At 44.3% G+C, this 12377-nt stretch overlaps 1 protein-coding gene across 3 annotated transcripts in view; it reads right to left on the minus strand.

Moving 5' to 3' along the window:
* Positions 1-539: 539 nt before the first annotated feature.
* CNKSR3 (CNKSR family member 3) overlaps positions 540-12377 on the minus strand; it is a 106063-nt gene continuing 94225 nt past the window's right edge. For 2 of the 3 annotated variants that reach the window (XM_055536026.1, XM_055536027.1), the window contains exons 10-13: positions 8842-8966; positions 6075-6280; positions 5514-5603; positions 540-2074 (exon numbers count right to left, since the gene is read on the minus strand). In XM_055536026.1, the coding sequence (XP_055392001.1) occupies positions 1776-2074; positions 5514-5603; positions 6075-6280; positions 8842-8966 (720 nt within the window). In that variant the 3' untranslated portion in view covers positions 540-1775. The remainder of the gene's footprint in view (positions 2075-5513; positions 5604-6074; positions 6281-8841; positions 8967-12377) is intronic. The other variant, XM_055536029.1, reaches the window with a different exon arrangement.

The following is a 12377-nucleotide window of genomic DNA, read 5'->3' on the forward strand; positions in this document are numbered from 1 at the left end:
GAGTGAAAGGGAGAGTCGTCCCCTGCCCCCATTGTCTGGGCTTAAAGCCAGCCAAGCCAACATACAAAGGCCGGGCCTAGCGCTCCCCCTTTCCCATAGTCCTCCCATCACCCGTCCCCTGATTACCAGACACCCCACCCCCACTCTGCGCTTACACTGTACTGTCAAGCAGCCGGTGAATCACGCACTCCAAGCCTCTTCTTCCCTCCATTTGCCAAACCCCATAATCCCCATGAAACAACTATATCTTCACTGCAGTTCCTTTGGGGGTTGGTTGACACCAAACAGCCTGACTGAATTCATTCACACAAATACACAAGTGGTTGCCAGTTCCCTGAAGCTCACCAACTCCCTCAATCGCATCTAAAGGAAGATGTTTGCTAACTCCAAGGAATCTCTGATTTCAGGCCGTTCAGCAAAGTAGACAATTCAAGACAAATACCAGCTTTGTCCAGGGGTACAACTCAGAAAAGTCCCCGAATGTAAACTCCACACATGCCCCCTCCATGTCCCCATTTCTAATCCATAAAATTCTAAAATTGCTTCAGAGGGTTTATTTTTTTCTTTTTTAACAAAAATGCCCACGGTGGCAACAGCCATGGTGGTCACTGGTAAACCTGAAAACATCTTGAGCACTTTTTCATTAGCTTCCTGTGCGACACCGAACAGAAATATACCAATTACATGTGACTAAGGTAAGAAAAATATACAACTATATTTAAAACCCTTAAATTAACAAGATAGTACTTTTCCATTCTAACAAAGTATCATACATTCAGTTTAAACAAGAGTTAATACAGACACACTTTTCCAAAATACCATATGCTAGTTGAAAATGAGTGACCGTGAGATTTTTCCAAGAGGTTTCTAATTAGCAAAATGTACAATTTTGAAGAACTGTCCATTCTTTTCTGGAAGATAGTCACTGAACAGGTTAAAATGCAAACTGATGTCTCTCTCATAAACCTAAGTATGCTTGCTTCATTTTTCTGAATGAGACTTTGGCTGTCAGCAAGTCCATTATAGCTTCTTTTCCCTTAAAGACAATAATATACATCATCAACAATGACACCCCTTACAAATAACCATAAACTGTGTGTGTAGTAAGCCCTATCTAAATGTTTTCACGTGTTTCTGTATTAACTGACCTACACTGATTGTTATGCAAATGGAGTTAAACAAGTGTAACAGGCCTACATTTATACCTCTGCTCTGAAAGAGCATCAGATGCTGCCCACGTGTTATTTCAAGGTCAAGGCTGCTACACGTTCCTATGTGGTACATATAGCTTGAAAAATCGAAACAAAATTTTACTCCACTGGCTTTTTCAGGTGAAGAGGTTGGACCAAAACCCAACACATCTGTGTGACAGCGGCCACCAATCATAGTTCCACCCTCAAAACGAACAATGGCCAGTTCTCTGTAATGATCATACCATTCCTGGCCAAGGCTCTGCTTTAGAGAGTGTGTCTCTATGTTCTGACTCTTAAGGAGGCAAAAAAAAAAAAAAAAGGTGGGGGCGGGGGGCAGACTCTCCCCATTTCTCTCCTTTGGCCGCCACAAGTCAGTATCTGATTTAAGATTCTCTGGATTTATTCCCATCCAATGACTTCAAAATTCCAAGAAGTGCAATATACAACTTTCCAAAAAAGAAACCCACGAAATTGCAAAAGATCACTACATAATACTGTGAATGAAGATCAGAACAAGATTGCCAACCGAGAAAACAAGGCACTTGGTAGCAGGAGTCCAGGAGGCCCCAGGGATCGTGGGGCTCAGTGAGTCAACAATTTCAGGCGAGTCAACCAGCTGACCAGCAGGGATGGTTCTGGAGAGGAGGACTTGGCGGCCGAGGAGCCGGCTTTCTTTTTGGTCCCTTCTTCCGGGAACGGAATCGTGGCGCTGCTGTGGAGATCCGAACTGATGTAGCACCTGCTGCCTCGGATGTAGTCTGCACCTCGGACCAGCTGCCTCTCGGTCCCGGGCCTTGAGAAGCGGTACGTGGGCGAGGAGCTTTCTTCAAGGATGGGAGGGATACGCTCGTTACTGAAATACCGGCAGAGGGCATCCTCACCTGTTATCGGATAAAGCCCACAAGCGGTCCATTAAAATACCCATCATGCGCACACCCGCTGCTCAGACTTGCCCTGCTTCTGAAACAGACACCGCACCCTGCCTTCCACTCACGGATGGGCTACCAGGTCCCCCAGGAGGCTGGGCCCACCCCGCAGGGCTTTGAGAAAGCAGAAATGGAAGACATTCACACTTCAGGCTGCTTTTCTATCTGAGAGGTAACACCAGGGCAGAGAAGACTCAGTAAGCCTGCCCTTTTTAATCAGTGTAGGACTTTCATAATTTCACTTGAGATCAAAAAACAAAGAAAATCTTGTAATGCTATCACTCCTTCCACACCTGTGCTTGTTCAATACCTGCACCCTGGAGCACCGGCCCTTGGAACCACGGTTCTTACGCAGGAGCATCCCTCAGGGGCATTCAGGAAGGTGGGGTGCCTTTGCTTGTCACCCTGACTGCAGGGCAGGCACTCTCCACCTTTAATGGGTGGGGTTCAAAGATTCTACTGCTCTGCAAGGCTTGGGACATTTCTGGAGAAGAAAGAATGATCCTACCCTAAAAGTCAGCCCCCCTGGGCTGGGGAGCAGGGCGGGGGAGGTAAGAAATCAAACAGAAACGTAAAACACAGGCCACCCTGGCAGCATGCAGCCTTCTTTTGATCAAGAAGTTCCACTTCTAAAAATGTACGAAGATTGGGACTTCCCTGGTTAAGACTCTGCTCTTCCACTGCAGGGGTCACAGGTTCAATCCCTGGCTAGGGAACTAAGATCCACATGCTGCGAGATTCAGCCAAAAAAAAAAGCATAGGAAGATCTATGTACAAGGTGTTTCTTGAAGCATTATTTACAATTGAGAGGAAAAAAACAGAAATAACCTAAATGTCCAACCATAGCAGACTGAATAAGTGGTTCAAATGGTAAAGAATCTGCCTGCAATGCAGGAGGCACAAGTTCAATCCCTGGGTCAGGAAGATCCCCTAGAGAAGGAATTGGTAACCGACTCCAGTATTCTTGCCTGGGAAATCCCATGGACAGAGGAGACTGGTGGGCTACAGTCCATGGGGTCATAGAAGAGCTGCACAGGATTTTGCAAATAAACCACCACCATTGATGAAAGTGAAAGAGGAGAGTGTAAAAGTTGGCTTAAAGCTCAACATTCAGAAACCCAAGATCATGGCATCTGTTCCCATCACTTCATGGGAAATAGATGGGGAAACAGTGGAAACAGTGTCAGACTTTATTTTTGGGGGCTCCAAAATTACTGCAGATGGTGATTGCAGCCATGAAATTAAAAGCTTACTCCTTGGAAGGAAAGTTATGACCAACCTAGATAGCATATTCAAAAGCAGAGATATTACTTTGCCAACAAAGGTCTGTCTAGTCAAGGCTATGGTTTTTCCAGTGGTCATGTATAGATGTGAAAGTTGGACTGTGAAGAAAGCTGAGCACTGAAGAATTGATGCTTTTGAACTGTGGTGGTGGAGAAGACTTGCAAGTCCCTTGGACTGCAAGGAAATCTAACCAGTCCATCCTAAAGGAGACCAGTCCTGGGTGTTCATTCGAAGGACTGATGCTGAGGCTGAAATTCTAATACTGTGGCCACCTCATGAGAAGAGTTGACTCATTGGAAAAGACCCTGATGCTGGGAGGGATTGGGGGCAGGAGGAGAAGGGGACGACAGAGGATGAGATGGCTGGATGGCATCACCAACTCGATGCACATGAGTTTGGGTGAATTCCGGGAGTTGGTGATGGACAGGGAGGCCTGGCATGCTGTGATTCATGGGGTCGCAAAGAGTCGGACATGACTGAGCAACTGAACTGAACTGATTGCCATAAGACAGATTACCAATGCAACTATTACAAAAAATGCACGTGTTCCTCTTACATAGTATTTCTGAACATCTATCTATTCCATTTTGCATATTTTTCCTAAGTGTATAATATGTAAATATAGGAACAATTAGAAGATATACAAAACACTCAGAGTGATTATTTCTAGGTTGGGGAAGCAGATTACAGATAAGTTTTCTTATATTTTTTATTTGTTTTGCTTTTGTAATCAAAGTTACTTTTAAAAAGTGCCCATAGGAGTCTATTCATATGAAATGCCTTAAGTAGGTAAATCAAGAGATAGAAAGTAAATTTTTGGTTGCCAGGAGCTGAAGGAGGTGGGAATGAGGAATGACTGCTTACAGGGTTTTCTTGTTGAGGTGACAGAATATTCTGGAATTAGTACAACTCTATGAATATACTGAAACCCACTGAATTGTACATTTTAACAGGGTGAGCTTTATGGTATGAGTTGTCTCTCCAAAAAATGGTCATGTTCTGTTTTGTTTTGTTTTCCTTAAGTGTCCATTATTTTATGCAGATAACTTTCCTTCTAAAATGATAACACCAGGAAAATGTGGAAGGTGGGATAGAGGTCAGGTATCTTTCCATTTTCCCAACCTCACACTCCCCACCCCTACACCCCGTATCTCAAATATTAAAAGACTACATCTGGGACTTCAAAGGCTAAAAAAGACTGGCAACAAGGCTGTGGACATTTCCGATCTAAACAAAGGACTGCCCTGCCCCCTGCTGTCTGCTCCACAGATTTTCCATGTCAGCTAAGGGTGTCTTGGACCTCAGATGGCATCTTCTCCCTTTTTTCAATTTAGTATCATCCACGTAATTCAGCTACTTAGGTGACAAACTTTACCAAGTCCCAGGGAAATGTCAGGGGTTGAGCACTTTGGTGGTTGAGGCACCAGAATTTATTTCTTCTTCCTTTTCCTATCTCAGGCCTACCTGCTGTCTATCTTTTCAACAGCTCTTTGTTCCAGCACTGCAAAATCAATGTTAGGCTGTCTTGACAATCAAACGTAATCTGGGTCAACATTTCCCTTAAGAGAAGCAGCATCATCAGTAACTTGGAATAGAGCATAAGTTAAACACAAGTTTCTTTTCCAATAGTAATTATTCTCTAATATAAGGACGAGGAAGAAAAAAAGCTACACCTGTCCATCAAAAATAAGACAGACTCCAGTAATGAAAAGCTAAAAATTGAGGATGGGATCGTTTAATGAATAATGTATTTCTACTTGTTTAGAAATTGGACCATCGATGTCTACAGCCGGTGTAAAGCACACGAAACTAATTAGGAGATTTACAAGCACTAATTAGGATTCACTGACTCAATGGACCTGAGTTTGAGCAAACTCCCAGAGACTATGAAGGACAGGGAAGCCTGGTGTGCTGCCATCCGTGGGGTTGCACAGAGTCAGACATGACTGGGCAGCTGAACAAAGACATAGGTAGAACCTTAGAGGCCTTCAGCAGCCCTGATGTAGATGAGAAGATGACTTCTTCTGTGGTCACTGACCACACTTAGGAAGAGGCCCGAGATGAAGGCCTGGGCTTTACGTTTGGTGCTTTTCCATTTGCTTAAACTTACTTTTCCTCCCATGACCTCGAGGTCTAGCAAAAGGGTCCACGATGCCCATCCAGCTCGCGTCTGCAGGCATCGACAGAGGCCGGGGCTTGCCTTCAGAGGAAGGAGAAGAAAAAGGAGAAGTTGAGAGTTTCTGGACTTCAGAGAACCCTTTATTTAGAACTAGACTGTCCCGCACCCCAACACCACACTCACTGCAGCGTAAGCAAAGCCTAGTTTAAAATAAGGAAAAAGTGTTTTAAAGCGGTGGGTTTCCTCAGCACGCCATGAAGACAGAGCAGTGCTGAACTTGAGTCTATGGGTCCCTGGAGCAAAGCAACTGCAAGTTGAAATGCAGGCCCTGAAAGTTAAAACCGTAACATGATCTCACCCCACTGGGCCTGGATGCCAGGCGGTGTGATGACTCAACCAGCCTTGGCTTTGGAGAGATGAATAAAGGTCTCATACTTAGAATTTCATTGAGGTTTATGTTTTCCTCAGATTACCCTGCAAGTCTGCCAAATTCATCCAACAGTCCCAAACAAGGAAGGGGGAGGGGAAGAGAACAAACAACCCACAGTGTACCGTAAGATGGCGTTTTCTCTCTCATTTTTGCCGGCAGTATGTTGGTTTCCACGGAATAGCCAGGCAGCTGATCAGAATCTGCAATGGTGAATCTCCGTCTCCGGCTTTCCTGGTCCAGGAAGGAATTGGGGGACTCGGAACCCTTAGGACCAGGCTGTGGCTGTTTACATTTACTGAATCCGTAAACAGAACCCCCGTTCTCTTCGCTGCAGGATGGAAGGCAATAATTAAGTTGCTTATGAAGATCCTCTCAAACAAAAGAATATAAGAGGCATACTATTACCAGCACACAGAAGACAACTTAAATTCTCCTTTTCCTCTGGAGGAAAGAGCAATACTTTTTCAAGCACAGCTGCTTCTCAAATACATAAAGATCCTATTAGATAAAAGTAAATATCATGATCCTACTAAATAAGGGGAAATGAGACTTTTTCGTATATATAGTTTAAAGGATACAAATATACCTTTGAAAAGCTAGCTTTGGTTTCCCTGTACACCTATCCTATAGTAGAATTGAATCTCCTATATACTACAGACACCACAAGTGAAGATATGACCAAACCTTTTTTCTCATGCCAAGATTAGTATCTTTGCCAAGATCAAGCAAAGAAGACACTTGAAGTATAATGGCAGTTGTTAGATTTGAAAATGATGTCAAAAAATACAAAGGGGCCTTTATAGTGACCAATGGAAACTGTCTATTTTCTGAACTAAGTACAGAAAATCAGCAAAAATTGGACCACTGCCTGCAACTTAATTCTTTCTGAATGCCAGCTTATACTAAGACTTATAAAATTAATTTTAGTTGAGTCCAAGTTACCAGCTGGTTAACTTTTTTGCATTTAGTAAATTCCATTAGGGGATCATTGCAAAATGACTATATAAATACAGAGTCTACTAAGTCCAAACAGTCTAAAGATCAGCCTGGCCTACTGGTATTCCCAGTGAGTCTGCTACCTGTACCCACCCCAACTGCCACCATGAATCTGTCTCCTTCTATACTCTTAAACCTGGAATACAGCTTCCCCATTTGCAACGCTTTCCACACTCACCGCTTGTCCTCTGTGACCATTTGCATGTTTCATTCCTAATAAAATATGCTTTATTAACGGTGTCTTTCAGTATGTATGTGTCCCCACATGTCTTTTCCCAAATACATTAAGAGCCCCAGTTCCCTCTTGCCCTTACTATGTGCATACTCTTTTTCTTGCCATGGCTCTTGTGACCCCCTCACTGAGACTCAGGCAAGAATATTCAGGATTAGGGGTGTCGGGGTGATCCTCCCTACAGTTTCTGATAGAACAGTCCACATGCTGGTCATCAAAGCAACAAACAGCTCCTTATAGTTTTAAACACACTTAAGATCCAACAACCACAGGAACTCTTGTCTGTGAATACGGGGAAGAGTCTTATCTGACCAACCGGAATGCCCTGGTCACTGAGGTCACTGCTCCACCTGCTGTAATAAGTTCTGGGCAAACCAAGACTCAAGGAGGAGGAAAATGATGTTACTTCTTTTTTGTGCCCAGGAAAGAAACACAGTGGATGCAAAGAGTTCAGCTTAAAACAAAAACAAATGAAAAACTCCAATATAAAATGAAACATCACTACAGGTTCAGTCCAAACTTCTATCTTATGAAATATTACAGCATGATTATGTATTTCTCAATTTATTCTTGAACAGTTGACTAAGACACTGGCAGTTCTCTAGGGGCAAGAACTACATCTGTTTTGCATAAGATGGTAAATCAGGCCCAACTCTCAGGAAATACATGTTGAATAAATGAGCCAGATTCTCTAGTTTTACTAGCATATGTAAATATGTCAGATGGTATAAATAAGCCTGTATTTCATACCTCAATCACCCCCTATATAACATCTAGCATGATCATCCTCACTTCACCATAAACATTTAAAATAGCCATTAAGAAAGCAATGATCTTTAAGAATTCATAATAGACATATACACATAAACACATATGGATGCACAAATACAGGCCATTCCCACCTGTTTTCACATTTTTTAACTCCTGTGAAGAACACGTATCTCTCTCAACAAGATAAAACTAACTTTGATCTCGCAGAAATATTTATTATCTTCCTCCCCAGAGATAAGTTTACCATGTAGTTAATGAAACTTCAGCTTCAGGGAACCGCCAAACAGCCCATTCCACTGCCCAGTGAAGAATGAAAATGACATGACCCAAAAGCACATGCTTTAAGGACCCCGACCCCCCTCCTCCTCATCAAACTGTCTGGCTTCAAGGTCCATAAAACTGGATCTATCCCTACACTTCCCCTTTAAGAATTACACTTCCGTCCCCCAGTTTTTCTGAGATATAATTGACATATAATGCCGTATTCATTTCAGATGTGCAACATAATGATTTATGTATATACTGCAAAATGATCACCACAATAAGCTTAGGTAACATCCATCACCCCGCACAGTGACTAATTCCTTCTTTCTCCTGATGAGAACTTTTAAGATCTAGTCCCTTTGCAACTTTGAAGATACACAACACAGTATTGTTAACAGTCACCATGCTGTTGACCCCAACAGTCCATTGCCAGGACTCAGCCTGTAACTGGAAGTCTGTACTTTTCTGAACCCTTCACCCATTCCTGACCCCCACACTCAGGTCGACGCTTTCTGACAGTGGATTTGAGCCTCAGCCTCCTCTTGAGATGTTCATGGTCTTCCCACCACCAGCAGCATCCCCAGGCCCAGGAGATGAGCACACCACGAAAATGGGCACGGACTTACCGGGGCGAGTAGGGAACACTTGGTGGAGGAGGAATATAAAGATCCAGGATGGCTGGCTTCTCCTTCTTCAGCGAGGCATCCATCGTGCTGTCTGGGGACTGGGTGGTCGTGGTGGGAGGTGAGGTCTGAAAGAGAGCAAGCGTAAAAGCTTGGAGGTTAACTCAGAGATCGTTCTCGGCAAAACCAACCCCAGCCTCTGGGTAAACAGGGTCCTGGGTCATTTGCGTATTTGCAGCTACTAGCAACATTCAACATACATTCTTCTTTGAGACACTCACAATGTCTTTGTTTCTTATTTACAATGTTGTCTTAGTTTCAGGTGTACAGCAAAGTGATGAAGTTATACCCATGTATGTATGTGTAACTGAATATATTTCTTTTCAGATGCTTTTCCATTATAGGCTATTACAAGATATTGAATATCGCTCCCTGTGCTACACAGTAGGTCCTTGTTAGTTATTTTATGTATATTAGTGGGTATATGTTTAATCCCAAGTTACTAATTTATCCTTCCTGCCCTTCCCCCTTTGGTGACCATAAATTCGTTTTCTGCCTGTGAGTTTATGTTCTGTAAATAAGTGCATTTGTATCATTTTTTAGACTCCAGATTTAAGTGATATCATATGATATGTGTCTGACTTACTTCACTTAGTATGATACTCACGAGGTCCATCCATGTTGCTGCAAATGGCATTATTGTTTTCTATGACTAATATTCCATGGTATGTATAAACCATTTACCAAGAGTTTTGAAAGGCTAGATGCATGGTGAGAATCAGAGGCCTGGGAGTCAGGTGACCAGGAGGTTAGAATTCTAGCTCTGAGCAAAGCACCTAAACTCCAATCCTCGGCTTCCTCCTCTGAAACGCAGCCATATTGACAGCACCTCTCACGGAGCGCTGCGGTGAGGACAGAATGAGTGAGTTCACGCTGATCGCTGCCAGCACTGCCACGGACTAGGAGTGTGGCCTCGGGACTCGGACTCTCTGGGCACAATCCTGGTTATACCTCTGATTCGCTGTGTGTCTCCAGGCAAATCACGCAACTTCTCTGTGCCTTATCTACACAATGGGCATAAACGGGAACAAGCATAAAACTCCCATGGACAGAGGAGACTGGCAGGCTACAGTCCACAGGGTCACAAAGAGTCGGACACGACTCAGTGGCTGAGTGTGCATGCACACACACACACATGCGGCAGCAACAAAGGGCAGCTGTGAGAATTAAGTGAGGTAGTACATGTAACGGGCTTTAGCACAGGCTCATCACACAGTAAGTACACAACCTTATGCTGTTTGAGTATTCACGAGCTAATTTTTTAAATTTAAAATTCACATGGCTTCATTTTAATTGTGTTATTGGTCTCAGGGGACCCATTTTATTTTTTTTTTTTTAATCTTGTGAGACCTTCAATCCTATCTCTCCTATAGTCTAACAGCGATGATCAGCCCTTTCTGGTTGGTAAAAGAACAGGGAGAAGGACATGGCAACCCACTCCAAAATTTTTGCCTGGGAAATCCATGGACAGAGGAGCCTGGCGGGCTACAGTCCATGAAGTTGTAAAGACTCGTACATGACTTGGCAACTAAACAATAACAAAAGGAACAACAGCAAGGAAATCTGAGTCAAGGCACGAAGATATTTGGGGAAGGCCAGGGGGAAGCACCATGTGAGAAATGCGCTAGGCCCTGGGGAGACAGAGAGAGACACCGAAGCCTTGTCTGGCCCAGGTGATGATTGCTGGAGACCCTCCCAGAAGTGAGAGTGTGAAATGGAGCCTGAGGCTTGGCAGGATGGGAGTAGCCAGTGCTCACAGAGCAACGGCCCCATTTGGGGGAGGACGTTGAGGCTCAGGGAAACAGACTCCCCAAGCATATATATGCCAGTGCCTAAGACACAGCCTGTGAGCTCTCTGCACCAAGGAACAGATCCACACTTCAGCCTGACCATCTTAGACAACATCTGAAGACACGGGGCCCAGGACCCAGGCTCTCCACAAACAGAAGTAGAAGGAAATGGGCATTTCCACAGAGTAGGTATTTCCCCAAACTCCAACACTGATCATTACTTCTAAATCAATAACCTTCGTTTACCAGGGTGGTGGCCTAAAAACAGAGCAATGAATACCTTTCTAGTAATAACATTAATGATACAGACAAAAACTAGAGATGCTCCCTCCCAGCAGAGGTGGGCACCCAGGCATACAGACTCCTGAAGAACAACACGGAGGGCAAAACCCAGAATGGGGGCTGAGAAAGTGTATGGAGTACCGGTCTACCAGAGTTCTTGTTCTGAGAAAATCCTGGACTCAGTGCCAGGATACTAAACTATAAAATGGCCTCTGAATTTTGTTTTTGGCTGCATCAAGTCTTAGCGGAGGCACAAGGGATCTTTGCTGCAGTGTGCGGGCTTCTCTCTAGTTGTGCTCACGGACACACAGGCTCCAGAGTGTTTGGGTTCTGTAGTTCGTGACACATAGGCTCTTGAGTTGGTATTCTTGCCTGGGAAATCCCATGGGCAGAGGGGCCCTGTGGGCTATGGTCCATCGGGTTCCAAAGAGTTAGACGTGACTTACCGATTAAACTGAAGAAGGCAATGGCAACCCACTCCTGTATTTTTGCCTGGAGAATCCTGTAGGCAGAGGAGCCTGGTGGGCTGCTGTCCATAGGGTCGCACAGAGTCAGTCACGACTGAAGCAACTTAGCATGCATGCATGCATTGGAGAAGGACATGGCGACCCACTCCAGTATTCTTGCCTGGAGAATCCCAGGGACAGAGGAGCCTGGTGGGCTGCTGTCTATGGGGTCGCACAGAGTTGGACACAACTGAAGCAACTTAGCAGCAGCAGCAGCAGGCTCTTGAGTTGGGGGCTTGGTTTTCCTGTGGCATGTGGGATCTTAGTTCCCCAACCAGGGATCAAACCCGGGTCCCCTGCATTGGAAGGCAGATTCTCAACCCCTGGACCTCCAGAGAAGTCTCCAGCATCTGCATTTTGATGGCTGTTCTCTAGCTGGGTTGGAAGTGAAGCTACATGTTTCATTCCTCACCTTCATCTCTTCCCCCAAACTGCACAGTGAGTGGAACTTGACAAGAAGGTAGACAAAGGAAAAAGGAAGCATGTTCCTTTTTAAGTGAATTTCCAGAGGTCAAGGAACTGACTCTAGCCTATACTTAGAAACAATGTTCGCTTTCCTTCTGAACACATCCACCTGATTTTTCCTCTGTCATTTCAAACTCAGTGATGATCAGAAGACCTGCCATCTCTGCCTCCTAGCTGGTTCTTTTCTGACTGTCTCTGATTTCTGTCACTGGTATCACCACGCAAGGTCACTGCCACTTTTCACATCTGCTTCTCGCTTTCCCTGCCTGCCTACCCCTAACCCAAAGACTTTTCTAAAGGTCACTATGAATAATTAGAATTGAGACTTACAAATACTAACTACTTGTCTGAGGTCTCACGGCTAAGATGAGGCAGAGATTGGATTTGAATGCAAGGAGTTCAGTTCTGGACCCCCTTCCTCTGTTTTGTGAGTCCT

Source organism: Bubalus kerabau, chromosome 9, assembly GCF_029407905.1.
Source record: "Bubalus kerabau isolate K-KA32 ecotype Philippines breed swamp buffalo chromosome 9, PCC_UOA_SB_1v2, whole genome shotgun sequence".
Taxonomy (NCBI): domain Eukaryota; kingdom Metazoa; phylum Chordata; class Mammalia; order Artiodactyla; family Bovidae; genus Bubalus; species Bubalus kerabau.